Below are 25,440 nucleotides of genomic sequence, written 5' to 3'. Positions count from 1 at the left end.
CCAAATATGTGTTAAGTGATAATTTAATAAATAAAATGTGATGTATCCATACAGTGAATATACTGTTATTTTGCAATAAAAGGAAATGAAATACTGTTAGATGCTATAACATGAAGGAACCTTAAAAACATTATGTAAAATAAAAGAAGCTAGTCACAAAAGACTATATACAGTTGACTCCTGAATAATGCAGGTTTGAACTACAGTGACAAAGTTCCACTTTTACACAAAATTTCAAAATGTAAATACAGTATAATGCTGTATATGTATTTTCTCTTATGATTTTCTTTTTTTTCTTATGATTTTCTTAACACCTTTCTTCTCTAGCTTTACTGTAAGAAAGAATACAGTTTATAATACATATAAAGTACAAAATCTGTGTTAACTGCCATCTGTAAGGTTTTTGGTCAGCTATAGGCTATTAGTAATTAAGTTTTTGGGGAGTCCAAAGTCATACATGAATTTTTTTTTAGACTTTATTTATTTGTTCATGAAAGATACACAGAGAGAGAGGCAGAGACGCAGGCAGAGGGAGAAGCAGCTCCACACAGGGAGCCCGACATGGGACTTGATCCCGGGTCTCCAGGATCACATCCTGGGCCGAAGGCAACGCTAAACCGCTGAGCCACCCCGGCTGCCCCATACATGAATTTTCAGCTGCATAGTGAGTCAGTATGCCTAACCCCCATTGTTGAAGGTTTAAGTGGACTATATGATTGCATTCATTTACAGTGTCCAAAGTAGGCAGCTCTGTTGAGACAAGAAGTAGATTAATGACCGAAGGGATATGAGGAGTGACTGCTGATGGACGGAGTTTCTTTTTGGGGTGGTGAAAATGTTCTAAAATAGATTATTATCTATCTCTACCTCAACTATGTGAAAATGCTGCAAATCATTGAATTGCCCCTCTTAATGGGTGAGTAGTGTTGCACGTAAATTATATCTCAATAAGGCTGTTATAATGGGTGAGACCATTTAGGGATATTTTAAGAAAAAAGCTTGGATTCAAATGATAATGTTGGATCTGGAGAGGAGTGGATGGATTCAAGATATACTTGGGATGTGGCTGATGGGAAGGAGTACAGAAGAATACAGAATTATTAGTTCTGTGTCTCTGCCTTTAATGCCTGGATGATGGGGAGAGCACAAGAAGGTTTTGACAGAAATGCTAGTTTAGGTTAATTTTATGATGAGTTTGAAGTGCTATAGAACAAAATAATGAACATTTCTCATTCTTTTAACTCCCCAGCACCCTCCCTTGCTTTGGCAGTTCTAGCTGAACTGGGCTCCCAATGTGGGGTACTCCTCTCACAGCAAAGATACAGGTTTCTGTGTGGGATCCAGACTTTGGGTCCAGACTTTGAGGTGGTGGGTAGTGACGTGGAAAAGAAAGGCTGTGGAAAACCCACACCAATGTAGGCAGTGGCAGAGAGCAGCAGCCAGATGTGGATTTCAGAGCCTCTGGCACCTTTGGTTCTAGAAGTAGTTTCCCAGAGATGGGAGTGTAAATGGTGGTGCAAGCTGAAAGATCTGTACTAGTGGCAATAGCAGTGGTAGTTTCATGGGCCCAATTCTGCATCATGATTAGGAGAGATATATAGATCTAGAGCCTCCAAGCATGATTCCCTGGTTCTTTACAAAGATTCTAGAAGTTACCCCAAATCTGTTCAGTGAAATCTTTTTCTATTTAATTAGCTAGAGATGATTTTTATCACTTGTACCTACGAGAAACCTGAAGGATATGATATCCAAGACGCCATTAGATTTTGGGAAAGAGATCTAAAGATAGGCACTGAGGTAGCCATTAGTGACACCATAAAGATGGATAGTGTGCAACAATGGGAATGTACTTCATGCACTGAACCATATATTGAAAAAACAGATAAAGTGGTAAATTTCATGTATGTTTTACAGAAGTAACAAAAAGGGAGAAAGTTGAGGAAAAGAGTCTGAAAGGAAAGGCGGAACCTAGGACCTAGTGTGAGGAGCTTGAACATTTAAAGGCTAGGAGGAGAGAAGATATCCCTGGAAGAGAAAGAGAAAGATGTTTTCCTCACCTCTTGGCAGAGTAGCTGGCACTTGCTAGTTTTAGAACAAGGTTTGTTCAAAATGCGAATGAATGAATGAGCTTAATGCTCAGCTAGAGAGCTCTGGAGGTTGCTGAGTATTGATTGCTTATGCAAATACACATGGGTTATAAAAGTTGGTGTATCGTACCATGGTGAAAAAGATTAGCAAATTGGTGTCACAGCCCAGAACGGCCTCTTTTATTACAGTGCAGAGTTCGCAGGAACTGAAGACAGACAGGGGTACGCTCAGCCCAGCACCACTGACCCTGTATGTTGTGAGAGGCAGCACAGCACCTCTGAGACACTTTACTTAACAGTCATGACCCATCACACATGCTTGCATTCAAAGCATTGTCAGTCTATTAAGATGTATTCATGAATTTAGGTTGTTATTAACAACCTTCATTACTGTTGGATCACCACAGCTTTATTTAATTAATAATGCCAGCTCCTTTCCGTTGACAATAAAAATGTCAGAGTTAATTTTTATGTTTCTTTTTCTCCTTTGCTGGATACTTAGGGGTGGCAGAAATGAACATATTCAGATAAAGTGTAAGAAAGAGAGACATGGTGGCATTTACATTTAGACGTTCTGTTACCTTGAAACTGTTTTATTTTGAAGTATAACCAATCCTTGAGAAAGAGCAGATCAAGGCAGTACTGGCTCTGCTGCCATCGTAGTAGGAGAGCGGGGAAGGCGGGGAGGCTGATTGGTCCAGAAAAACTATGTCCGGCCTTGTATCTGGATCCATTCACTTCTCTATGTGTATTTCAGTACTACTCTTGTTGGATCTTTGTAAGACAGTTTGGAAATCGTTTAGTGCAAATCTTTGATTTCTTTTTTAAGATTTTTTGACTGTTCTAAATCATTTGCATTTCTCTACACATTGAAATCAGCATGTTACTTTATAAAAAGAAAAAGTCTGCAAATTGACGAGCTATTTATTAATTTGGGTCAAATTAATATCCTAAAAATATGCATCTTTAGGCCTTAAGTTCTCTCAGCATCTTTTTTAAATTTATAATTTATCTTCAAGTAACACTTTGGTTTTTCCATCTCTTGCCCTTGTGCTTTTTTTGTCAAATATTTTGTCTCTATATAGCTTACATATTTATTATTATTTTGTCATAAGTTAGTTGCCTTTCTTTGTAGTAAAAATCATATAACAAAATTTACTATCTTAATAATTTTTAAGTGAACAGTACAGTAGTGATAGCTGTATGCACCTTGTGCGTCAGATCTCTAGAACATTTTTATCTTACAGAACTGGAACTCTGTACTCACTGAATAACTCTCTTTTTCCCCCTTCCTTAGCCCCTGACAAATGTCATTCTACTTTTTGTTCCTATGAACTTAACTACTTCAAATACCTCATGTAAGTGGAAGCAGGCAATATTGATCTTTTTGGGATTGACCTGTTTCACTTAGCACTATGTCCTCAAGGTTCATCCATGCTGCAACTCATGACCGGCTCTCCTTTTATTTTAAAGCTGTATTCCATTGTATGTATATATCACATTTTCTTTATCCAGTCACCAGTCAGTGGACATTTAGTTTCCACATCTTGGCTATTATGAATAATGTTTCAGTGAACATAAGTGTGCAAATATCTTTTTGAGATCCCATTTTCAATCATACTGGATATGTAGTAGGAAGTGAGATTTGCTGGATCATATAGTACCTCTATTTTTAATTTTTTGAGGAACCTTTATACTGTTTTCCAATAGCAGCTACAGTATTTTACATTCCTACCAACAGAGTACAAGGGTACCACTTTTTCCATATCCTTGCCAACACTTTATTTTCTGCTTTTTTTTTTTTGTCATTATAAGTGACCATCATATTAGTTGTGAAGTGGTATCTCATTGTGGTTTTGATTTGCATCTCCCTGATGATTAGTGATGTTGAGCATCTTTTTCTTGTGCTTGCTGACCTTGTGTATATCTTCTTTGGAGAAATGTCTATTCAAGTCTTTTGCCCATTTTTAAGTCAGTTTTTTTTTTTTTTGGGGGGGGGGTTGCTGCTGTTGTTGCTAGTTGTAGTTCTTTATATATCCTGAATATTACTGCCTTATTCGATATATTATTTGCAGTATTTTTTCATTCTTTAGGTTGCTTCTACATTTTGCTGTTTCCTTGGCTATGCAAAAGTTTTTAAGGTTGGTATATTCCCAATTGTCTATTTCTGCTTTTTTATACTTATTCCTTTGGTGCCATGTCTAAGAAATCACTGTGAAATCCAACATCACGAGATTTTTTCCTGTATGCTTTTTGTTCTACAGGTTTATAGTTTCAGGTATTAAGTTTAAGTCTTTAATCTATTTCAAGCTAGTTTTTGTATATGGTATTAATGGAAAGGTCCCACTTTATTCTTTTGAAGGTGGATATCCAGTTTTCCCAGCACCATTTGTTGAAGAGAGAGTATCCTTTCCCCGTTGTGTAGCTCTGGCAACCTGGTCAAAGATCATTTAATCATCTACATGGCTATGCATTTTTTTTTCTGTCTATTCTATTCCCTTGGTCTGTGTATCTAGTTTTGTTTTGTTTTTAAGATTTTATTTATTTATTCATGAGAGACAGAGAGAGAGAAAGGCAGAGGCACAGGCAGAGGGAGAAGCAAGCTCCATGCAGGGAGCCTGACCTGGGACTCGATTCCAGGTCTCCAGGATCACGCCCTGGGCTGAAGGCAGTGCTAAACCGGTGAGCCACCCGGGCTGCCCTGTGTATCTAGTTTTGTATCAGAAACATGCTGTTTTAATTATCATAACATTATACTATGTTTTGAAATCAAGAAGTGTGAAGATGTTAGTTTTGTTTCGTTTTGTTTTTCTGTTAGGATTGTTTTGGCTATTTGGAGTCCTTTGAAATTCTATATGAATTTTACTATGATTATTTCTATTTTTGCAAAAAAAATGCCATCGACACTTTGACAGGGATTGCATTAAATCTGTAGTTCACTTAGAGCATGTTATAGACATTTTAACAATACTAAATCTTCCAATCCATGAACACAGTGTATTTTTATTTATTTCTGTCTTGTTTGATTACTTTCAGCAATGTTTTGTAGTTTTCAGCATACAAGTCTTTTGCCTACTTGGTTAAGTTTATTCCTGATTATTTTATTCTTTTTAAATGCTATCGTAGATGGGATTGTATCTAAAATTTCCTTCAAGTTGTTCATTGTTATTAGACAGAAGACCAACTGATTTTTGTGTTGATTTATATTGTACAACTTTGCTGAATTTATTAGTTCTAATAGTTTTTTTTTAATTGAATCCTGTCTTCTACATATAAGATCATGTCATCTGTAAACAGAGATGGTTTTATTACTTCCTCTCCAATTTTGGTTGCCTTTTATTTCTTGCCTAATTGCTCTGGCTGGGACTTCCTATATAGTTTTAAATAAAAGTGTCAAGAATGGGCATTCTGCCCTTATTGCTAACCTTAGAAGGAAAGCTGTCAGTTTTTCACCATTGAGTATGATGTCAGATGTGGGCTTTTAATATATGGCTTTTATTATGTTGAGTTAATATTCTTCTAGTTTAGTTTGTTAAGTGTTATACCATGAAAGAGTGCGCGGTTTTGTTAAATGCCAACAAAAGCAGACCCTAGCATGACCATTTTGATCAAAGAATCAATGGATGAAGCTTCTTTCTGGCCTGCTCTGGGGTCAGATGGACTCACATCTATGCTCTCACTTAGCAGATTGACTTCTGCTGTGCTTGGATTTAGTCCATAATTGGTGCCATCAGAGATGCCTTCAGCTCCACTACTCAGTTCTCGAGCTGTCCATGGGGCAGGTTATCTGAGAGGGGAATGTAGGAAAAGGAAGGAGGACATGATGAGTATCTTTAGTACAAGTATATTTCTTTTAGAATGTATGAATTCTAGGAAGATTTGTTGGCAATTATATTTTAAAACCATAAGAATTTAATTTTCAGTAAAATTCGTGAAGAATAAGGACATTTTAGTATAGAGATAGCTAGAATAGCAGTTTTATTTGGTGTCAGTGTATGAACAATGCACTGTTTCATTTTTCAAGGTTAATAGGAATGAAATTTAAGTGGTTGTTAAGATCCTGTGCTGACAAGGGTAGGAGAAAGTGTAGCTGCAGGATTAAGAATTGTTACATTTTTGGAGACCAAATTGCATCTATGTATTGAAATTGAAGATTCATTTCATTACTTTTAACCCAGTGTTTTCACTTTGGGGAGCCTATCCCTAAAATATAAGTAGATGAAGGCATGTGTAAAAGTATAATGTAGCATTTTTGGAGTAGCCAGAATAAACAAGCAAGCAAGCAAATAAAAAACCTACAGAACAGCTTGAAACTCCATCAGTGGGAAATAATAAATTATAGAAGGAACTAACTCTTTTTTTTTGATCTGCAGAAATACTCATGATATATTACTGAAACAAATAAGTTGCAGTGTAATGTGAATAGTAATAGTCTCTTAGGAGGCCTATACATATGTAAGAAGGTTCCGATAACCTTTTTTTTTTTTTTTTTTAGATTTATTTATTTATTTGAGAGAGAGAGAGAGAAAATATATGTGAACGGGGGGTAGGGGCAGAAGGAAAGAATCTCAAGCAGATGCCCCACTGAACATGATGCCTGACTTGGGACTTGATCTCAGAACCCTGAGATCATGACCTGAGCCAGATTCAAGAGTCAACTGCTTAACTGACTGAGGCACGCAGGCACCCCCTTTTCCAACAGTCTTTATGTTTCTTATAAAACCTAAATTGTTATACAGACAAGGTCATTCTACATAATAATTAACCAACCTTAATTCATTAAATCTGATTAATTGGCATGCATCACATTTGCCATACTGAAGTATAATAAATTACCAGAAATCTAATGTATTGTTAATCTAAGTTGTGCTGATAAGATTCCGATATAAAAATTTCCATAAGTAGACAAGTGCACATTTAGATATACACTAGCCTAAATTCTTGATTATATAGATGTGGCCAAATTAAAGACATGTAGCCTACACAATGGGTACTATTTACTGCATTCTTTCCATGTATGGAGCGTCTATGATACATCTGTCATTGTACTATTTTGGTTCTATAAAGGCAAGCAAAATAGACTCACCTTCTGCCTTCATGGAGTTTGGGGAGATAAACAATTAACAGGCAAATAAAGAAATATATGCACATGCAATACAAATACACAGTAAGTGTTATAATCGGAAAGAATAGAATTCCCTGAAAAAGAATTGACTCCCTTCTACTTGGAAACAGGAAACATCATATGTTGTTTTATTTCTTTTTTGTTGTTGTTCTTTTAAGACTTTAAGTAATCTCTACACCCAATGTGGCCCTCAAACCCACCATCCCGAGGTCAAGAGTCACACACTCTGTAGACTCAGCTGCCAGGTGCAGCCTCTGTTTCTCTAAATCAAACTAACCTGCCTCAGCCTCCCTGACCTGTCTGGCTATATCATCAGTCTAGGTGATTGAATGGAGAATGGTTCTGGTGGAATCTGGGAATGGTTGCTGGTCGAAGAGCCATCAGACCGACCTGGAGCAGTGCTTCTGATTTTCAGTATATTATGACAACTGCTGAAGTGCTTGCTGTCTAAGCCTGTGTTGGGTGATTCTAATCCTGAGTTCACTGTAAAGCAGTGTCACTCTTTCCATACCAGGCTCAGTCAGGAGATCATGTTCCATGGCTTCTAAGGACACAATTTGTCTCTGGTGCCCACACCCACACAGGCACCTGTTAGAGGCCCTACATGATGGCAGACATGGGTGTCCCTCCTTGATGGAAGCTACCCCCTTGTCTTTCCAGTCTCTATTCTGAATGTGTATCTATCAGAAACTGACATAAATGCTATGTAGTTTGAAAATCCACATCAAAAGAGCATGTGGTGGGCACAGACCCTGAAGGATTAGAGTGGAAACAGCTGATCTGCCTTTTGGAAGGAAGGATAGAAGCAAGAGACACATCATTAAAGCTGGCACAGTTGTTTAGCTGGATTGTTTTCATACCAGAAACTCCACTGCAAATTCAATGCTATATACAAGAAATAATGGCTAAATGAAAAATCTGCTTTTTATATGATGATCAGCTTTGTGTCATCATTTTACTTTTGAGAAAAAGGATAATTACGCACATAGACAAAGACTGAGGTGACATCTTCAACATTTGCTTTCCCTAGAACTTGTAAATAGAAAAAAGTGCTTGATCTTTTGTTTCATTTTGGGGAGGTTACAAAATGTTCATGCCTACTGAGATGTTGAAATAACAGTAAAATGAGTAAGCATTCACTTGTCACTTAGAGTCAGAATTTGGCCATATTTTTTTTAGAATTTTTTTTTAAAAAGATTTTATTTATGTATACATGAGAGACACAGAAAGAGAGGCAGAGACACAGGCAGAGGGAGAAGCAGGCTCCATGCAGGGAGCCTGATTTGGGATTCGATCCTGGGACTCCAGGATGACGCCCTGAGTCAAAGGCAGACGCTCAACCGCTGAGCCACCCGGCATCCCAATTTGGGCATATTTTGCTTCACCCGTGTCAATCTGCTACATCCATCAAGTATCTATTCTTTTATGTTGAACTATTGTAAAGTAAGTAGTGTGATGACACTTTACCCATTAATACTTCAGTGTGCATCACCTAAGAATGAGGATGTCCCCCTGCATAAGCACATTATCAATATTACACCTATAATGATGAACAATAAAGTAGCCAATTCATATTCATCTCCCCTCATTCTCTCCCTATATGTCTTTGAAGCTTTTGTTTTTTAACTGGGATCTTCATCTGCTTGTACATTGCATTTGGGGTTTATGTTTTGTATTAGAAAAGAAACTATAATAGATTAAAAATATGCAAGTTCACCTTTTAAAAGTAGGATGGTCCACTGGACAAGAATAACAAATCCAAAGGAAAATAGTTCTTCAGAGGAGTGGTCAAGCACCAGGGCTGAGACAGTAGAGTTCAGATTGACAGTACATGTCCTGATTTGTCCTGACCAAGGACACAGTGACCTACAGAGTGTGGGTATTTAGAGCAGATGTGTCCTTATAGAGGATGTGGATTTCTTTTGCTAACATGGGTAGATAACAATTACTATGAAATAATCCAACTAATGTGTTTCTAATTTTGCTTCACTAGTGTGTTTGCAAATGAATCAGCATATTTGAGGAAGTTGCAGCTCACTGAACACCGTGTATAGTTTCATTTCACATTGTAAATAATTAGCATTCATTTAAAAAAAAAAGAATTTAGAAAAAATGTGTGTGTTTGACCCTGGTTTGTAAATCCCTTGAGATATCCTAGATGATAGCAGTGTCTTCTGTTCTAATTAGGTGACTCTTGGTAGGCTCCTGCATGGAGCTGATCACCAAGAAAACCAATCCATGATTAGAAGCTTGGGATTTTCAGCACCCTATCATCTCCCTTCTCCAGAGAGGAGAGAGGGTCTGGAAATGGAGTTAATGATCCATAGTACCCAAGGAAGCTTTCATAAAAATCCTAGGAGCATTGGATTTGGAGAGCTTCTGGGTTGGTGAGAGCATAGCGGTGCTGGGAGAATGGTGTTCTTGAGGAGGGCATGGATACTCCACACCCCCTCCCACTTACCTTGCTATGTGCACCCCCCTCCATCTGGATATTTCTGTATCCTTTATCATATTCTTCTATAACAAACTGCTAAGTAGTAAGTAGACTCTTGTCCTGAATTCTGTGAGCTGCTCTAACAAATTAGTCAAACCAGAGGCGGGATGGTAAGGACCTCTGATTTAGAGTGTCTCCATCTGAAGCACATGTGACACCCTGAACTTATCATTGGCGTCTGAAGTGAGGTGGAGCAATCTGAAGTGACTGAGCCCTTAACCTGTGGGATCTGATCCTGTCTCCAGGTAGATGGTGTCAGAACTGGGGTAAATTGTAGGACACCTGTCTGGTTTTGTGGAGAATCACTGATGGGGGAGAACACCCATACACCTGATGTTAGAAGTGTTGTGAGTATGGTAACTACGTGACAGTAAAAGAGATGCATAGGAGGATGACAGAGGTTTTCTTTACGAGCATATTTGAGAAAATTTGCCAATCAGCAAGCAAGAACTATGTGTCTATCTGTAGCTTTATTTCATAGTGCAAACAAGTTAACATGTGCTTTTTTCTAAGGTAATTTTTTTAAAGAGCTTTAACGTTGTCCATGGCTCTTCACTAATCAGGGAAATGGAAATCAAAACGACAATGACATATCAGTTCACATCCATTAGGATGATGACTATCAAGAAATAGGAAGTAGCACTTGTTGGCAGGGATGTGGGGGAATTGGAACCACTTTGCACTGTTGGTGGGAATGCAGACTGGTGCAGCCACTGTGGAAAACAGTATGGAGGTTCTTCAAAAGATTAAAAATAGAGATACCATCTGATTCAGCAATTCTACTTCTGTGTATATATATCCAAAGGAATTGAAAATGGGACCTCCAAGAACTATTTGCACAAGAACATTCTAGCAGTATTCAATAGTTCAAATGTGGAAGCAATCCAAGTTGATCACTGATGGATGAGTGGATAAACAAAATGTATTGCATTAGACAGAGTTCTTCCCAGAAACAACAGAATAAGTGTATATATGCACATGTTATAATACTAATGCATATATTCTAATGCAAATCTAAAGGCCTAAGAACCCGGAGAGCTGATGCTGACAGTTCCAGTCTGAAAGTTAGCAGACTCCAGACCCCAGAAGAGCCCATTTCAGTTCAAGTCTGAAGACAGGAAAAGACCTATATCCCAGCCCTGCAGTCAAGCAGGTGCAATTCCCTCTTATTTGGAATAAGTAGCTTTGTTTGGGCCATCAACAGAGTGAACAGGGACACACACGTTAATCATAGACATACATACCCACAATTAAATATTATCTGGCCTTGAAAAGGAAGGAGATTCTGATATAAGCCATAACATGGGTGAACCATGAGGATACTATGCTCAGTGAAATAAGCTAGTCACAAAAAGACAAATACTATACGGTTCCACTTATCTGAGTATCTAGAATAGTCACCATCATAGAGACCAAATGAAGAATGATGGTTATCAGGTATGGGGCAGAGTAGTTGTTAGTTTAATGAGAATAGAGGTTCAATTTTGCAAGATGAAAAAGTTTTGGAGATGGTTGGTGGCAGCGGTTGCACAACAGTGAGAGATGGTAAGTTTTATTTTGTAGGTTTTTTAACACCATAAAAAACAATCTAGGGCCAGAGAGGCGTTATAGGCAAAGGACAGTTGTGGGAACCAAAATACCTTTCTCTATACTGAATGGAGTGTTGTACACACTTTGCCACCTTCTGGAGCCTGAGATGATGTGTAAGTTTTCTTTGTGATGCAAAACCCAAGACGTGCAGAAGTTTCCCAAAGAGAAATAGGTTTCCTTGTCTGAGATGGGGTGAAAATGATAAATTCAAAAATCAACTATGTTAAAGAGAAATCAAAGAGTGCCTTTATAAAGGGTCAGGTGGTAAATTTTATGTTATTTGTATTTTAATGCAATTTTATAAAAAGTGAAAAACCATCTATAGCTAATGATTTAAGGTTAGTGTTCTGAAATGGTAAAGGATTTTTAAAAAACTTATTAAGTAATCTCTACCCTCAACAGGGGGCTCCAACTTACCACCCCATGATCAAGAGTCACACACTCTACCAGCTGATCCAGCCAGGCATCCTGAAATGATGGAGGATTTTAATTTTTTTTTAATTTTATTTATTTATTCATGAGAGATACAGAGGGAGAGAGAGAGAGAGAGAGAGAGTCAGAGACACAGGCAGAGGGAGAAGCAGGCTCCACACAGGGAGCCCGATGTGGGACTCAATCCCGGGTCTCCAGGATCACACCCTGGGCTGAAGGCGGCGCTAAACCGCTGAGCCACCCAGGCTGCCTGGTGGAAGATTTTAATAGTCACTAGCAGATTTACTTGTCATTCTTGGTTAAGTATCACGAGAACTGCTGGTTGATAAGTGACAATGAGAATTTTGCAGGAATTTTAGGCTGCATCATGATTGCTTCTCCTAAGTGTGGAAATACCAACATGAGTCTGGATTGTGTTTAATTTTTGAAGCTATTAGAAGCCCATTATTCAGTTTAAAATATGTAAACAGCTGAAGCCGTGAGATAACAGATTATGCTTTTGGTTAAAATTCTGGAAATCACCCTCTTTTTTTACACTAGTGGTGGAACAAAGAAACCTGTTTTTAAGATAAATAGACAAAAGTCAGTTCATTTTAAATGCAGAAAATTCAGAAGTAATCAACAATAAGGTTGATGAATTTTTACTAACATATAAGTTTTATGACTCCACACAATTATCTAACACAACTTTTACAAATTATCATATAAATTAGTTGGACCATCATTTTGGTAATGAAACAGTTTGAGAACAAGAGGGTCTTTTATTTAGCCTTATGTTTTGAGTAGTGGGAAAACACACCAAAGAAGTTGCCTGTTGCCAATAGAGGACTAAACATAACAAGATTTAATTCTCTTTGAGATAATGTCTATATGTCCTTTTCTATTGTTTCCGCCTCCCATGGATAAGTTCTTAGTGGCAGGACCGTTGCATCCAACCAAGTTCGTTTGTGTTTTCAGTGTTACTAGGTATTGCCAGAGTCGTTTCCAAAACAACTTTTTTATTTTGCACTTTTGAAAGAGTTCTGACATTCCAACTAGAAATACACAATTAAAAACTAACCATCAATGCTGATTACCTTTATTAATTTTCTTTATAATTATTAACTTCCTGGATTGTTTTGGCTTATTTTATTCCTCTTATGATTTCTTCAGAATATTCTTGGGTTTTGACGATAGCTTTGTTTTTAGAGCTCTGATCTCGTTAGCATTGCCATTTTAATATACATTGTTCCCTTTTTTCATCATTTTCCAATTCTGACTTCAGTTTTGCAAACATCTTTGATTCAGATTTTATCTGTGATTGCAGTTTTACATTTTCAAGTAACTCTTTGGTGAGCTTTTTAAATGATTTTTATTAAACTATAATCAGCGAATGTGATATTTCAGTTTTCTATTGCTAAGTGACAAACCACCCTGATTTTGTGGATTCTAACAGTGATGATTGATCATTTTTGTGATTCTGTGGCTTTCTGGTTGATGCATCTCCTGGTCCCACCTACCTCATTATCTTAGTTGCCTGTCCCTGGCAGCCACGAGATCTGCAAAGCTCAAGATGGCCTCCCTCACATGTTGGCCACTAGATGCTGGCTCTTGGCTGGGAACACTCCCGTGTCTTCCTATCCCACAGTGGATAGACTGGCTTTCTTACCCTGGGACCCTGGGGTGCTTCTCAGTAACTTTCTTACATGGTGGTCTCAGAAAAACAGCCCAAGAGAGTATAAATTGGAACTCGGTTGCATCTCCCATACTCTGCTGGTCAGAGCAACTCACAAGCTCATTTCAGACTCAGGGGGCAAGGAAATAGAGAACTTTTTTGATAGGAAAAGGCTCAGAGTTTCATGGCACCTTTGGACTTCCCACCAAATGGTTTATTCTCACAGTCTTCCAAAACTACCCACCGTCCAGCTGCCTCTGGCCCCCCCTGCAGTTAGGCTCCCCCTGGGAGCTGGTAGGAATCACAGAAGGACAGATCCACACTGCTTCCCCAGGAACACCCCGGGATCCCCTTGGGTTGTGCGAGGTGATTCCCTTCCCATGCAGACACCCACAGTGCTGGTTTCCTGTCTTCCCTGTCGAGGGAGGTGACCGAGTGGGGTCTGGTTCCTTCCAGAGAAGACCCATCCATTATGCCCGTCTGCACATGGCAGCACTGGTCATCATGTTACCTTTTGAAGATCCCTACACAACGAAATAACTGACGTTATAAAAAAAAAAAAAAAAAGGTAAAACTGGAAAGAAGACTCTTAGTGAATGCATCTAGCTTTCCCAGCTGTGGCTACCGACCTTTTCTCTTTATATTGTGGTTTTTAAAACGTGGACGTGTGGAAAAAATCTGAACGAACATTCAAACCCATTCAGCACAAAGAGTCTGTAATTGCAGACCTATAAATATCCTCAAGCGAACAGAATTTGTTAAGGATGCCCCAGGAGCCTCCGCATTTAATCATGTAGCAAACCGGCTGAAAGAATAAGGAAAATCTATGACTTAATATAGAAAATCCCTGAATAGGGAACAGGAAGATTGATTACTTCAGCAGCTCAGCAGTGTGGTGAGAGACCCAGGTCTCTTCCTGACTCTGCGCTCCTACCCGCAGCCTGGCAGTCAGGCCAGCTAACACACTTCCAGGTTGTCCTGTGACGACGTGTGCCAGAGCAGGAGTTCCTTCTGTTTCTCCTGAAAGATGATGAACTCTCTCTCATGAGCCCCCCGCACACCTGGTTGTGAGGAACCTCGCCACTTGGTCCATGCTGAGCAACCAAAGACAATGTGCATGGAATCACCAGGCTTGCAGTTCAGTAATTAGGATTTAAAGTGCAACTGGTCAGCATCCCACAAAGACAGACACCTAAACAAAATCAGTTTCTACCCTACAACCCAGCAATTGTACTATTAGGTGTTTTTCCAAAGGATATAAGGATGCTGATTCCACCCAAAAAATGCTGATTCAAGGGGGCACATGCACCCCAATGTTGGTAGCAGCACTGTCCACAGTAACCAGATTATGGGCGACACCCAAATGTCCATCGACTGATGAATGGATAAAGAAGATGCAGGGGGTGGAATCCCTGGGTGGCTCGGCGGTTAGCGCCTGCCTTTGGCCCAGGGCGCGATCCTGGAGTCCTGGGATCGAGTCCCACGTCGGGCTCCCGGCATGGAGCCTGCTTCTCCCTCCTTCCGTGTCTCTGCCTCTCTCTCTCTCTCTATGTCTATCATAAATAAATTAATTAATTTAAAAAAATCAGATGCAGGGGATACACACACACACACACACACACATATATATACACATACATATATACATACATAAATGGATTACTCAGCCATGAAAAAGAATGAACTATTGCCATTTGCAATGATGTGGAAGGAACTAGAGGGTATTATGCTGAGCAAAATAAATCAGTCAGAGAAAGACAAATACCATATGATTTCACTCATATGTGCAATTTAAGAAATAAATATGTGCAGTTTAAGAAATAAAACAGATGAACATAGGGGAAGGGGAAGAAAAATAAAATAAGATAAAAACAGAGAGGGAAGCAAACCATAAGAGAGTCTTAACAATAGGAGACAAACTGAGGGTTGCTAGAGGGGAGGTGGGCAGGGAGATGGGGTAACTGGGTGATGGGCATTAAGGAGGACACTTGGGATGTGCACTGGGTGTTATATGTAAGTGATAAGTCACTGAAATCTACTCCTGAAACCAGTACATTATATGTGAACTAACTTGCATTAGTTTATGAGAGAGAGAGAGAGAGAGAGAGAGAGAGAAAGAGTGCACATATAGGCAGGGGCTGGGGGAGGGGCAGAGGTGGAGAGAGAGAAAGAGACTTTTAAGCAGGCTCCATGCCCAGAGAGAAGTCTGATATGTGGTTTGATCTCACAACCCTGAGATCATGACCTGAGCCGAAATCAAGAGTTGGACACTTAACCAATTGTGCCACCAAGTGCCCCTTGAATTTAAATTAAAAAAAAAATAATAAAGTGCTGAAGGTAGGAAAAAAAATCAGTTTCTAGATTTTGGGCAGAAAAGAGTCTGTTTAGATGGTGAAGCAACCTTAGGCATGCAGACATACATGTCTGACCTGGGCACTCCACCTCCATCACTTTACTTCTGACATTTATTGAACAAAATTTCAAATAAATTATTTTAAATGTTTGCAAGTTCTGCCTTAATAATTTTTAGAGGCAGAGGGTAAGACTTCTTGCATGAAATCTTACAGAGATTCATTACTCTACTTCTACTTGATTGAAACAATTACTCTATCGTTTCTCTAAGTGTTTTCGAGATGGGTTGAATATGACCAGTTTTTATTCAAGTGTCCCTAGGTGTGAGTGTGTATTCTGTGGCCTTATATGTGGCATGGACAGATTCATTCATGTATATGGAATAGGTAGATGATGGCATTGACTGACACATACCCACCTTAATACTAATTAAAATTTTATTCATGTTGGTGTTACAAGGGGAAAGAAGAGCAAACTAAACTGCACTATCATTGAAAATAGTATTGAGGTCGACAGAAATTTATTGAAAGCACACATTTAAACACTGTTGTTCAACAGCATTACGTCTGAAAGCAGCGCCCCAACAAACTAAAGACATATTTGCAAATGAAACTAAATCATTAACAAAAGTGGATGTTTTTCCCAAGAGTGACACAAATTAAGCTCCAGTAAATGCACCTGCTCCTCTTTTTAGTGTAACTATTGAGAAATAGGAATCAGCATTGCCCGGATTATTTTTTTGTACACAAAATGACCAGAAAAATACATCATTACTTCACAGTTACCAGGTGATTAGCATTTAGCCTTACAAATCAGTTTCACTGACTGCATATATATTTCCAAAAGAAAACAACATGATTGTTTCTCAAATGTAATAATTATTTGTATCCAGCTGTTTACCACGTTTTGAGCTCTTTAGGAAGCCAGTTTTACCGAGATCCATTGTAGCTACATCCACATATCTAGAAGAGCTCTTGTTCACGTAGTTGAGAGGTCCACATCCTCAATAAAGATAATTTATCCTCAAAGAAGAGGTCTAAGAGAGGTTTCCTAAAGGCGCTAAATGTTCATAATACTATTAAGCCAGAAGTTCCTAATTACGTTTTTTTTTTTAATATTTTATTCTCTGGTTCACACCCTTGGATAAACTCATAACTTAAATTCTTTTCACCTATACTCTTACATGTTCCTATCTGCCCAGTCCTGAGTGGATGGGACAAGCAATACGGATTCATTTATTACAAGTGGTGTAGCTGTGATACACGGGAATATTTTCTATTTCAGGTGAGGAAAAAAAAGTAGGTAAGAAGTAGCTGCATCCTGGCAGAGAGCACTCTGCGGCTCAGGTATGGTAGCTTCCTTCCCTGAATAAACTTGTGGTGTGGGGTGTTATTCAATGAGTGGCAAGCTATTTGTTTAACAGAATTTCAGTTAAATTATTGTCAAGACATTTCCTCAGCAGGAAACAGATCCTTGATTTATGGAGTAGTAACTTCCTTTTGTTCCTCTAATAAGAAATTCAGGAGCACATGAATGCTGCTTGGTTTCCACTTGTCTTCAGAGAAATTTGGTCGTGTGATCACTGTGAAGGATGTGCACATGGCAGTAGCCGTGAGCCTCACATCTGGGTCAGGGGAAGCCACCGGCCTGCCGCCTTCTGTGGAAGAAGCACCAGCCCTCTCTATGCTTAGGGCTGCCCACCACTTGATCCAAGATGAGACACTTGTTTTAAACTGACCTACACATAGGCTGGTCAGTGGTACTCTCTGAAGACAGTCGGCCATGAAGGTGTCTATCCAAAAGAGCAATGAAGGCAGAACTAATTCTCTAACGCAATCGAACTATTCCCCCTCTCTGCAATTTTTACAGCAGCATATGGACAAGAGTGTCCCACCAAAAGTGGAAGAAAGTCAACTCACAGAAAGAAGCGGTGGCTACAAGTGTCCTGAGTAAAAGCACAGAGCGATGAATTTCTAGCACTGCCTCAAATTCTTTTATTCCATATGTCTTTGGGTAATATTAACACACACACATAAACCTGAGTGAGCTTCCCTTACTTTCAGTCAGAAGGGTTTAGTATAATCCCCAAACTGATTCTTTCTTTTCTTTCCTTTTCTTTTCTTCCTTTCTTTCTTTCTTTCTTTCTTTCTTTCTTTCTTTCTTTCTTTCTTTCTTTCTTTCTTTCTTTCTTTCTTTCTTCTTTCTTTCTTTCTTTCTCTTTCTTTTCCTTTTCTTTTCTTTTCTTTTCTTTTCTTTTCTTTTCTTTTCTTTTCTTTTCTTTTCTTTTCTTTCTTTTCTTTTTTTCTTTTTCTCTAGTGTATGTCCCCCTGATTGGCCTGGAAGCAAGAACTATGACAGAAGACGTGTATTACGTGACATCTGACACAAAGGAGTCTGCTCATGCACTCACCTGAGAGATCGGAGAACAGCTGCTTTGGGCGGCCAAGGTAATCTTCAAAAGAACTTTTTAGAGGTGTTATTTTTTTTTTCCAAGTTCTGTAAAAGTCATTTAACAAGGTCTTAGAACTCACAGACATAAAGGAACCTAGCAGGTAAAAATGAGTGTCTGGTGACGTCACCCCTCGTGAGCCGGGGAGGAAGCAGGAACTCCTCAGGGAGGCTGCTCTGTGACTCCTGACAGAGGTGAAGATGTGCTGACACCCTAGCAGGTGTCTCCCGGGGAAATCCCTGCAGACATTCCAAGGAGACCCGCACGAAGACGTCTGTGATGGTGCCATTTGTAATAAAGAAAAATAGTTCATGTCATGAGTGAAAATGGATGAGAAATGGAAGCATATTAAATCTAGTTTGTCCTGGTTCCTATAAGCCCTGTTACAGTTCCCAAGGACCCTTACCATCCCATTTCACAGACAGAAAACCGAATCCCAGACACACCATGTGTTTTGACCAAGGAGAGTGAGGATTCACACCCTGGCTCTGGAGCTCCTACCCTCACTTACGTTATTTCTGTGACTTTCCTTTTGAAGCTGGCATAGGGACATCATGTGAGACAGAGCTAGCGCTCCAGTCGTGGCACATGGAGGACTCAGGCCCAGCCAGGCCTTGGCAATTGCTCAGTAGCATTTGTTGAAGTGTGAGCTCCTGACACAACATGCAGGTCCTAGGAGCCGAGCAGCCAGACCCCAGGAAGTACTCAGGAGCTAGCCATCAAGACGTGTCTTGGCGGCAAGACCACATCCAGCAGCCATGATTTGGAACTACCGTGACTCTGGGCTGAATCAGGTTGTTCACAGACACAGTAGATTGGGGCAGGGTCAACCTAATAAGGACCAGTAGATTAGCTGCTTTAGGGAAAGAGCACTTAGTTCATGGTGGGCTGGACTGAGGCACTTGGAGCTGGAGATAAGGCCAGTTTTCCCAGATGCTGTCGGCCTGAGCGGACACTTGGAGCTTAGTGGGAGTGCTTCCCAGCTTGGCCGTCCTGTGCGTGGCTGCCTGCCGGGCAGTGAGTCCCAGAAGGAACGCAGTACACATGTTTCCCTTCAAAATGCATCCCCTGCATATAAAGAAGCCCTCATGTGTAATCTAACTACATCCCCCAAATTTAGTCACATTCTTTTTATCTCATTGCTAAGATAATAATAAAAAGAATATTCCCCAGTGGATGTCTGTGCCTCCCCTGAGGAAATCTCGTTTTATTTCCTACTCTGAAACTGTTCATAAATCATTCTCCAGCTGAGTACAGTTCAGTGCTAGTACTTAGCTTATCTGACCTTCGCATTAATTATTTTTATTACAGCAGCAGGAACGTCAGTGTGTTTTCCCCTGCCCTCCGAAGCCATGTGGCCCCGAGCAGAGTGGCTCCCGTCCTGCCACCGGCGGCTCCTCCGGTACCTGTCCAGCTGTCCCAAGTGTACCAGCTCAAACCCCATGTCCTGTCATACCAATGGATGCCCGAGGCCCGTTTGTGTGTGTGTGTGTGTGTGTCTTAGATGCGATTAAAATTCTTACAAAAACTGAAAGTGAAATGAGGAAATGATTGGGCAATCGAATAGAAGGGCCAGTGCCAGGAAGACCTATCATACCGGGGGGGCCCCGCGATGCGGCCAGGCAGACGGAGGGAAGCTCAGGAGAGCTCTCCTGAGGGCGACCACGGGGCCAGGCCATGTAGTCCGTGTAGGACATGAGCAAGCACAGCTCACAGGAAATGATCCGGTCCCTGCGCTCACTTACTCGAAAGGTCCAAACCTTCAAAGTTGCGGGAGTGCCATGGATGGCTGCACAGAAGGCCAGCAGTCACGCCTTTCTCCTTGCCTTGAGAGGGGAGAAGAAATGAAACTGAAGGAGTGTGTCTCCATCCTCCCCCTGAAGGAAAGCCCCTCTGTCCCATGCTCCAAAGATGGAACGCTGCTGGCCGTGACCCTGCTACTGGCCCTGACGGCCTGCTGCCTCTCCGTGGTGTCTTTCCACAGGGCGGCTGCCTTGCAAGCGGAGCTGGGGAGCCTCCGGGCGGAGCTGCGGGAACAGCACGCTGAGCCTGAGCGGCTGCCAGGCCCTCCGCAGGCCAGAGCCAGGGCCCCCAGGGCAGCCATGCGGGAGACCCCAGCTGTCACCTCAGCTCTGAACGTGAGTTTGCAGCAGCTGCGGCCCCAGGTTTGCCCCGCACCACTGCCCCCCACACCTCAGATATCTTTGCAATAACTTGGGGTTTTTCTCTCCTTAGGGAATCTTGGCACCATCCGCTGCAGGAGAAGGCAACTCCAGCCAAAGCAGCAGAAACAAGCGTGCCATTCAGGGGCCGGAAGAAACAGGTAAGTTTTGGGTGCAGAAGCATTTGGGAGCCAGGGAGCCTGGCATCCACAGGTGTGGAGGCTGGCCTCTGCTTTGAGGTCCCGAGAGTTGATTGATCAGTACTCAAAGACTGTGAGAGGTGCATTTACACCAGATGTGGCTTTAGGGCACAGCCTGTGCATTGGCACATTGATGAGCCTGCACGCCACGTTTTGTCCTCCAATGAGCATAGTGAGGGCCCTGCTGTCCTGGCAGCATAAAGGATGAGAAAGAGCCCAGAGTCTTCCTCCAATAGATCGTGCCTGTGTTGGAAACAGTGTCCATCACTCCAGCAGGAAAGCGCTTCAGGTCAGTATAGGTTCTGTCTACCTGAGTCATGGACAGTCAGGTAAAGGTAAACACTTCCTGAGGGCACCTTGTGTGCCATGCAGCCCAGTGAAGCTCCTGTTGGGAGCAGGTGTGTGTTTGTGATTTGTTTATTGCTGTAGTTCTAAAAAAGTTCATTTTACACACACACACATGCACACACGCACGCATGCATGCGTATACACACAGATTTTAAAGCTTTTCTTTAATGCTTTTCCAGGAACTTTTCCAGGAAGAGTTCTTTCATGATTGCTGCCTTTCTTTCTGTCCCACTTATTCCACAGTCTTAGAGATTCCAGAAACCTTGGATTGGGCAGAGCTTCCCCAAATGTTTGATTCTAGTTCCTGCATTTCAACGATGAAAAAGAGCATTACATTCATTCAATAATATCACAACTTAAACAATCCCTGGTATCATTCCTTTTCTTTTCTTTTCTTTTCTTTTCTTTTCTTTTCTTTTCTTTTCTTTTCTTTTCTTTTCTTTTCTTTTTCTTCTTTTCTTTTCTTTTCTTTTCTTTTCTTTTCTTCTTTCTCTTTCCTTTTTTTGAAAGAACACGTTTTGAGCAAACAGCATGGGCCTGCTTGGCGCATGCTGGGATAGTTATTGTCACGGCTACCATTTCCTTAAGTCCTCACGTTGGCCTTGAGGTGAGCAGAACAGGTGTAGTTCTGTACATATGTATTTGTACTTGTGGAGGGAAGCACATGACTTAGAGACTAGGTGTTCTTCCGTCAGACCACACACACACACTCACACACATTAGGTGCTTTGGCTGGAAATGTATTCACTAACTGCCTTATTCATGGAAAGAAAATTCTTACCTCTTCCTTAAAACCATAATTTTCTACATATGCTTTGTGTCAAGTATCAGAAACAGTTGGGTTTAAATATATATAAACTAGGAAATGTGAGTACTTTTACTATACTTTAACACATGAATTATTTTCATACTTTGCAATTTTATCATATGTATTTCCTACCTAACTGAAAAAATACAGCATATATACTATGGATTTATTTTTGTGTTCACTTATCATTATGCAATAAGCATTTTCCCTACTACTAAGTTATTCTCACACATCCATGTTAGTTTCCTGTCACACAGTTATTTAACATGACCATTTCCAAAACTTTTGTGCAGATTTCTTTTTTCTTTTTTCTTTTTTTTTTTTTTAAGATTTTACTTATTTATTCATGAGAGACACACACACAGAGAGAGAGAGAGAGGCAGAGACACAGTCAGAGGGAGAAGCAGGCTCCACGTGGGACTCGATCCTGGAACTCCAGGATCACATCCTGGGCCGAAGGCGGCGCTAAACCGCTGCACCACCTGGGCCACCCTCTTATTTCTGATGAATTACATGTTCCAAAGAAAGAATATCAGAAATAAAGAGGATAAACATCTTTATCACCCTTACTCCCTTTTGCCATGTTGCTTCCAAAATGAATTATAAATGTATTGTAGTCAGAAATGCACTGTACAAGTTCTCCACATTCTTAGTGTTTTATCTTTTAAAATTTATGTTGGCTAGCTTGGTAGTTGTAAACAGTATCTCAAATGTAATTTGTTATTTGCTTACAAATAAGAATTTCTGCGTATTTACATAACTTCTAATTTTATCTTCTGCTAATTTTTATTTATAACTTCCCTCATTTGTCCTAATTCTTTGTGATTTGAATGAACTATATTAAACATTCTGTTTATCAAAATTTTGCTGTAAATATCTTCCCAATATCTTGCTTATTTAAAATGTGTACAGAGATTTTACATCTGTGTATGTAATATGATAAACTTTTCCTTCTGATCTCTGTCATACGTTAAAGCTAAAAATGTATTTCTTCATAATTTCTTACATAGCCTATTCTATTCTCTACCACTTTGACTTGTTTACAACTTTGTGTTTTAGTTTGCTGTTATTTAACTCCTTAATCCTCCTGGCATTCATTTGGTAGATCATGTCTACTAGCTTTAACTTACCCTTTCTTCTTTAATTTTTTTCCTTCTAAATTATTCCTAATATCTCAACTAAATTTATTAGATGATTCTTTTTAACTTGTTTGCATTGGAAAGCTTACTGTGTTGTATTAAGTTTCTCACATATAGTTGAATCTATTTTGAGACATTTTCATTGATTTATTATTCTTTTTATCTGTATTAAATAAAATATGTTAAGTATTTTGTAATATAATGAGCTTTAATATCTCATAGAGTCAGAATGTTTCAATCTTCTTCAACCTCCGTGCTAGTATCCTCCAGTCTCTGCACATTAGGTTTATGAATAATCCTTAACTTTACCATTGCAAAAGAGCTGCAAAGGGCTCATTATAGCAGGTTTAAGAAGAAACGACATTGAATAAGAAATTAATTAACTCCCAGAGTCCCACTTCCATAAATACCCTCTATTATATTTAAATTTTCCTCCTATGTGCAAAATTTTACAAATTTGTGATTCTATGGCATCCAAAAATCATATACTGATTAAAAATTTTCTCTAAATAAATTTGTAATTTTTAGAAAGTTTGGAAAGTAACAAAAAATTGTATCAAGTGAATAAAAATTTACCCAGTTTCCACAGCCCAGATATAACTGCTATTTTCATAATCATAATTTGCCTGAGATTTTCATAGACCTTTTATATAGTATATATATAGTATATATATAGACCTTTTATATAGTATATATGTATGTATATATACATTATATATATATATTAGTATAGGTATATATAGTATGTATATAAATATATCAAATATGTATAGATAACATATATATGCAATAAATAGTACCCCCCATATATATACACACTAACACTCATAACGTCCATAGATCTGAGAGGAGATCTCCTCTCCTTGAAGAGGAGGACCTCAGTTACAGGTCATATCTGCTATTCCTCATTGGTGAAACTGGCTTGAATGTCATTTTAGATGCCATCCTTCTGTGCAGGGAAAATGTAATTTGCTTAGTACTACAAGAGTAATGTGTATGTAACCAAGAGGGTTGTCTGGAACTCCTTGACTCCTTTCTTTCTTTCTTTCTTTCTTTCTTTCTTTCTTTCTTTCTTTCTTTCTTTCTTTCTTTCTCTGTTTGGTAATGTCCTTTCTTTGGAGTTGAGAAAATTCTGTATAATTTGAATCTATGCAACTTTCTTTGTTTTTGTTTGTTTCTATTCTAGTTCTGATTTTTTTTTAAGATATTTGTTTATTTATTTGAGAGAGAGAGAGACTATGAGCTGAAGGCAGTGGCAGAGGCAGAGGGAAAGGCAGATACCCCACTGAGCAGGAAGCCAGATGTGGAGCTCAATCCCAGGACCCCGAGGTCATGACCTGAGTCAAAACCACAAGTTGGACACTTAACCGACTGAGCCACCCAGGCACCCCTTGTCCTGATTTTATTAAGTAAGCCTCAAAAACTTTAGGTTGTCCCTGTTACTTTCAAACTGTCCATTCTTGTTCTTATTTATTCATTTTCTATATGCATTATAGAACCATTGACAGTTTCTGTTGGAATTTTATGCAAATTGTAACTCTGAAGATGAAAATGAATTTGTTCACTGTTTAATTTATATAACCAATAATGCTTAATATCTTTTTATTAAATAACAAATCTTAAATTTCCCAATTAGATAGAATTTTCTTAGGTTTTACTGTTCTTTCATAGTTAATTATTAAAAAGGTTTTGTTGTGATTTTGGAGTTCTGGGATTTTTAAATAGCTTATTAAACTGTTTTAAAATATACAGAATTTTCAACAAATATTGTAGCATTCAATCTCATGGATAGTTTTGAGCCACATCAACACCCTTACTGGACTTGTACTTAACAGAATTATAATATTGTTTCAGATTTTTTTAAAGAGTAGTCTGCTTTCTACATATACTCCTCAATATCAGTGTGCCATCATTTTATAACTATGTCAAATAGGTTCAGAACTAACTATTGCTAAATAACACCCCAGGACGTTGCCCATTTTTATTTCTCTGTAAATCCAATCTAAATTTCAGCAGCACTTCAGTTTTATTGTGTGCTTGTTCAGTTTGTAAATAAACTCCAGGGTGTTGGGGTAGAACATACCACATCCTCAGTATGTAGCACACCTGGGATTACATAGCACCCAGGGGAGGTTTGTATGTGTCCTGTCTGTACAACCTAAGAGTAGAGGCTTCTGTGGTCCAGGTCCTCTTTCTTTGGCACATTCATTGTGATACTTCCACACAGTAGGTGTTCTATGAATATTTGCTGATTGATTTGGGGCTTACTATGAGGTAAGATGCAATGACTTGGCATCATTTGAAGAGGGAGTGATTTTCCCATATTTCTTCATTTCTCAGGTTTAGATCAGAGGCCATCTTATGCAATTTTTTAACTTGACATTGAAAGCAGCTAATTTGCCAAAGGATGAGGTTGCTTGCAAGGCTAGAGTTGCAGGGAGAGTTCAGGGGCCCCTTGTCCCAGACCTTCTTGGTTCACCAGGTAGAGGCACAATCTGGGTTCGCTGAAGAGTCAGAGATAAACTCACATATTCAGCAATCTAACTCTAATTTCATGGATTTCGGGTTTTCTTTAATGTTTTGGTTTTAATTGAAGTATT

At 39.4% G+C, this 25,440-nt stretch overlaps 1 protein-coding gene across 4 annotated transcripts in view; it reads left to right on the top strand.

Moving 5' to 3' along the window:
• Positions 1-4,210: 4,210 nt before the first annotated feature.
• Positions 4,211-25,440, top strand: part of TNFSF13B (TNF superfamily member 13b) — a 47,662-nt gene continuing 26,432 nt past the window's right edge. Inside the window, exons 1-4 of one of the 4 annotated variants that reach the window (XM_072782410.1) lie at positions 4,211-4,228; positions 18,051-18,181; positions 20,168-20,321; positions 20,419-20,506. In XM_072782410.1, the coding sequence (XP_072638511.1) occupies positions 18,135-18,181; positions 20,168-20,321; positions 20,419-20,506 (289 nt within the window). In that variant the 5' untranslated portion in view covers positions 4,211-4,228; positions 18,051-18,134. Of the gene's footprint in view, positions 4,229-18,050; positions 18,182-19,494; positions 20,322-20,418; positions 20,507-25,440 lie in introns of those variants that run through there. The other 3 variants (XR_012009751.1, XM_072782409.1, XM_072782408.1) reach the window with 3 other exon arrangements.

The sequence above is a fragment of the Canis lupus genome, chromosome 17 (assembly GCF_048164855.1).
Source record: "Canis lupus baileyi chromosome 17, mCanLup2.hap1, whole genome shotgun sequence".
Taxonomy (NCBI): Eukaryota; Metazoa; Chordata; class Mammalia; order Carnivora; family Canidae; genus Canis; species Canis lupus.
Note: the sequence above shows the minus strand (reverse complement) of the source record. Positions and strands in the feature narration are given on the sequence as shown.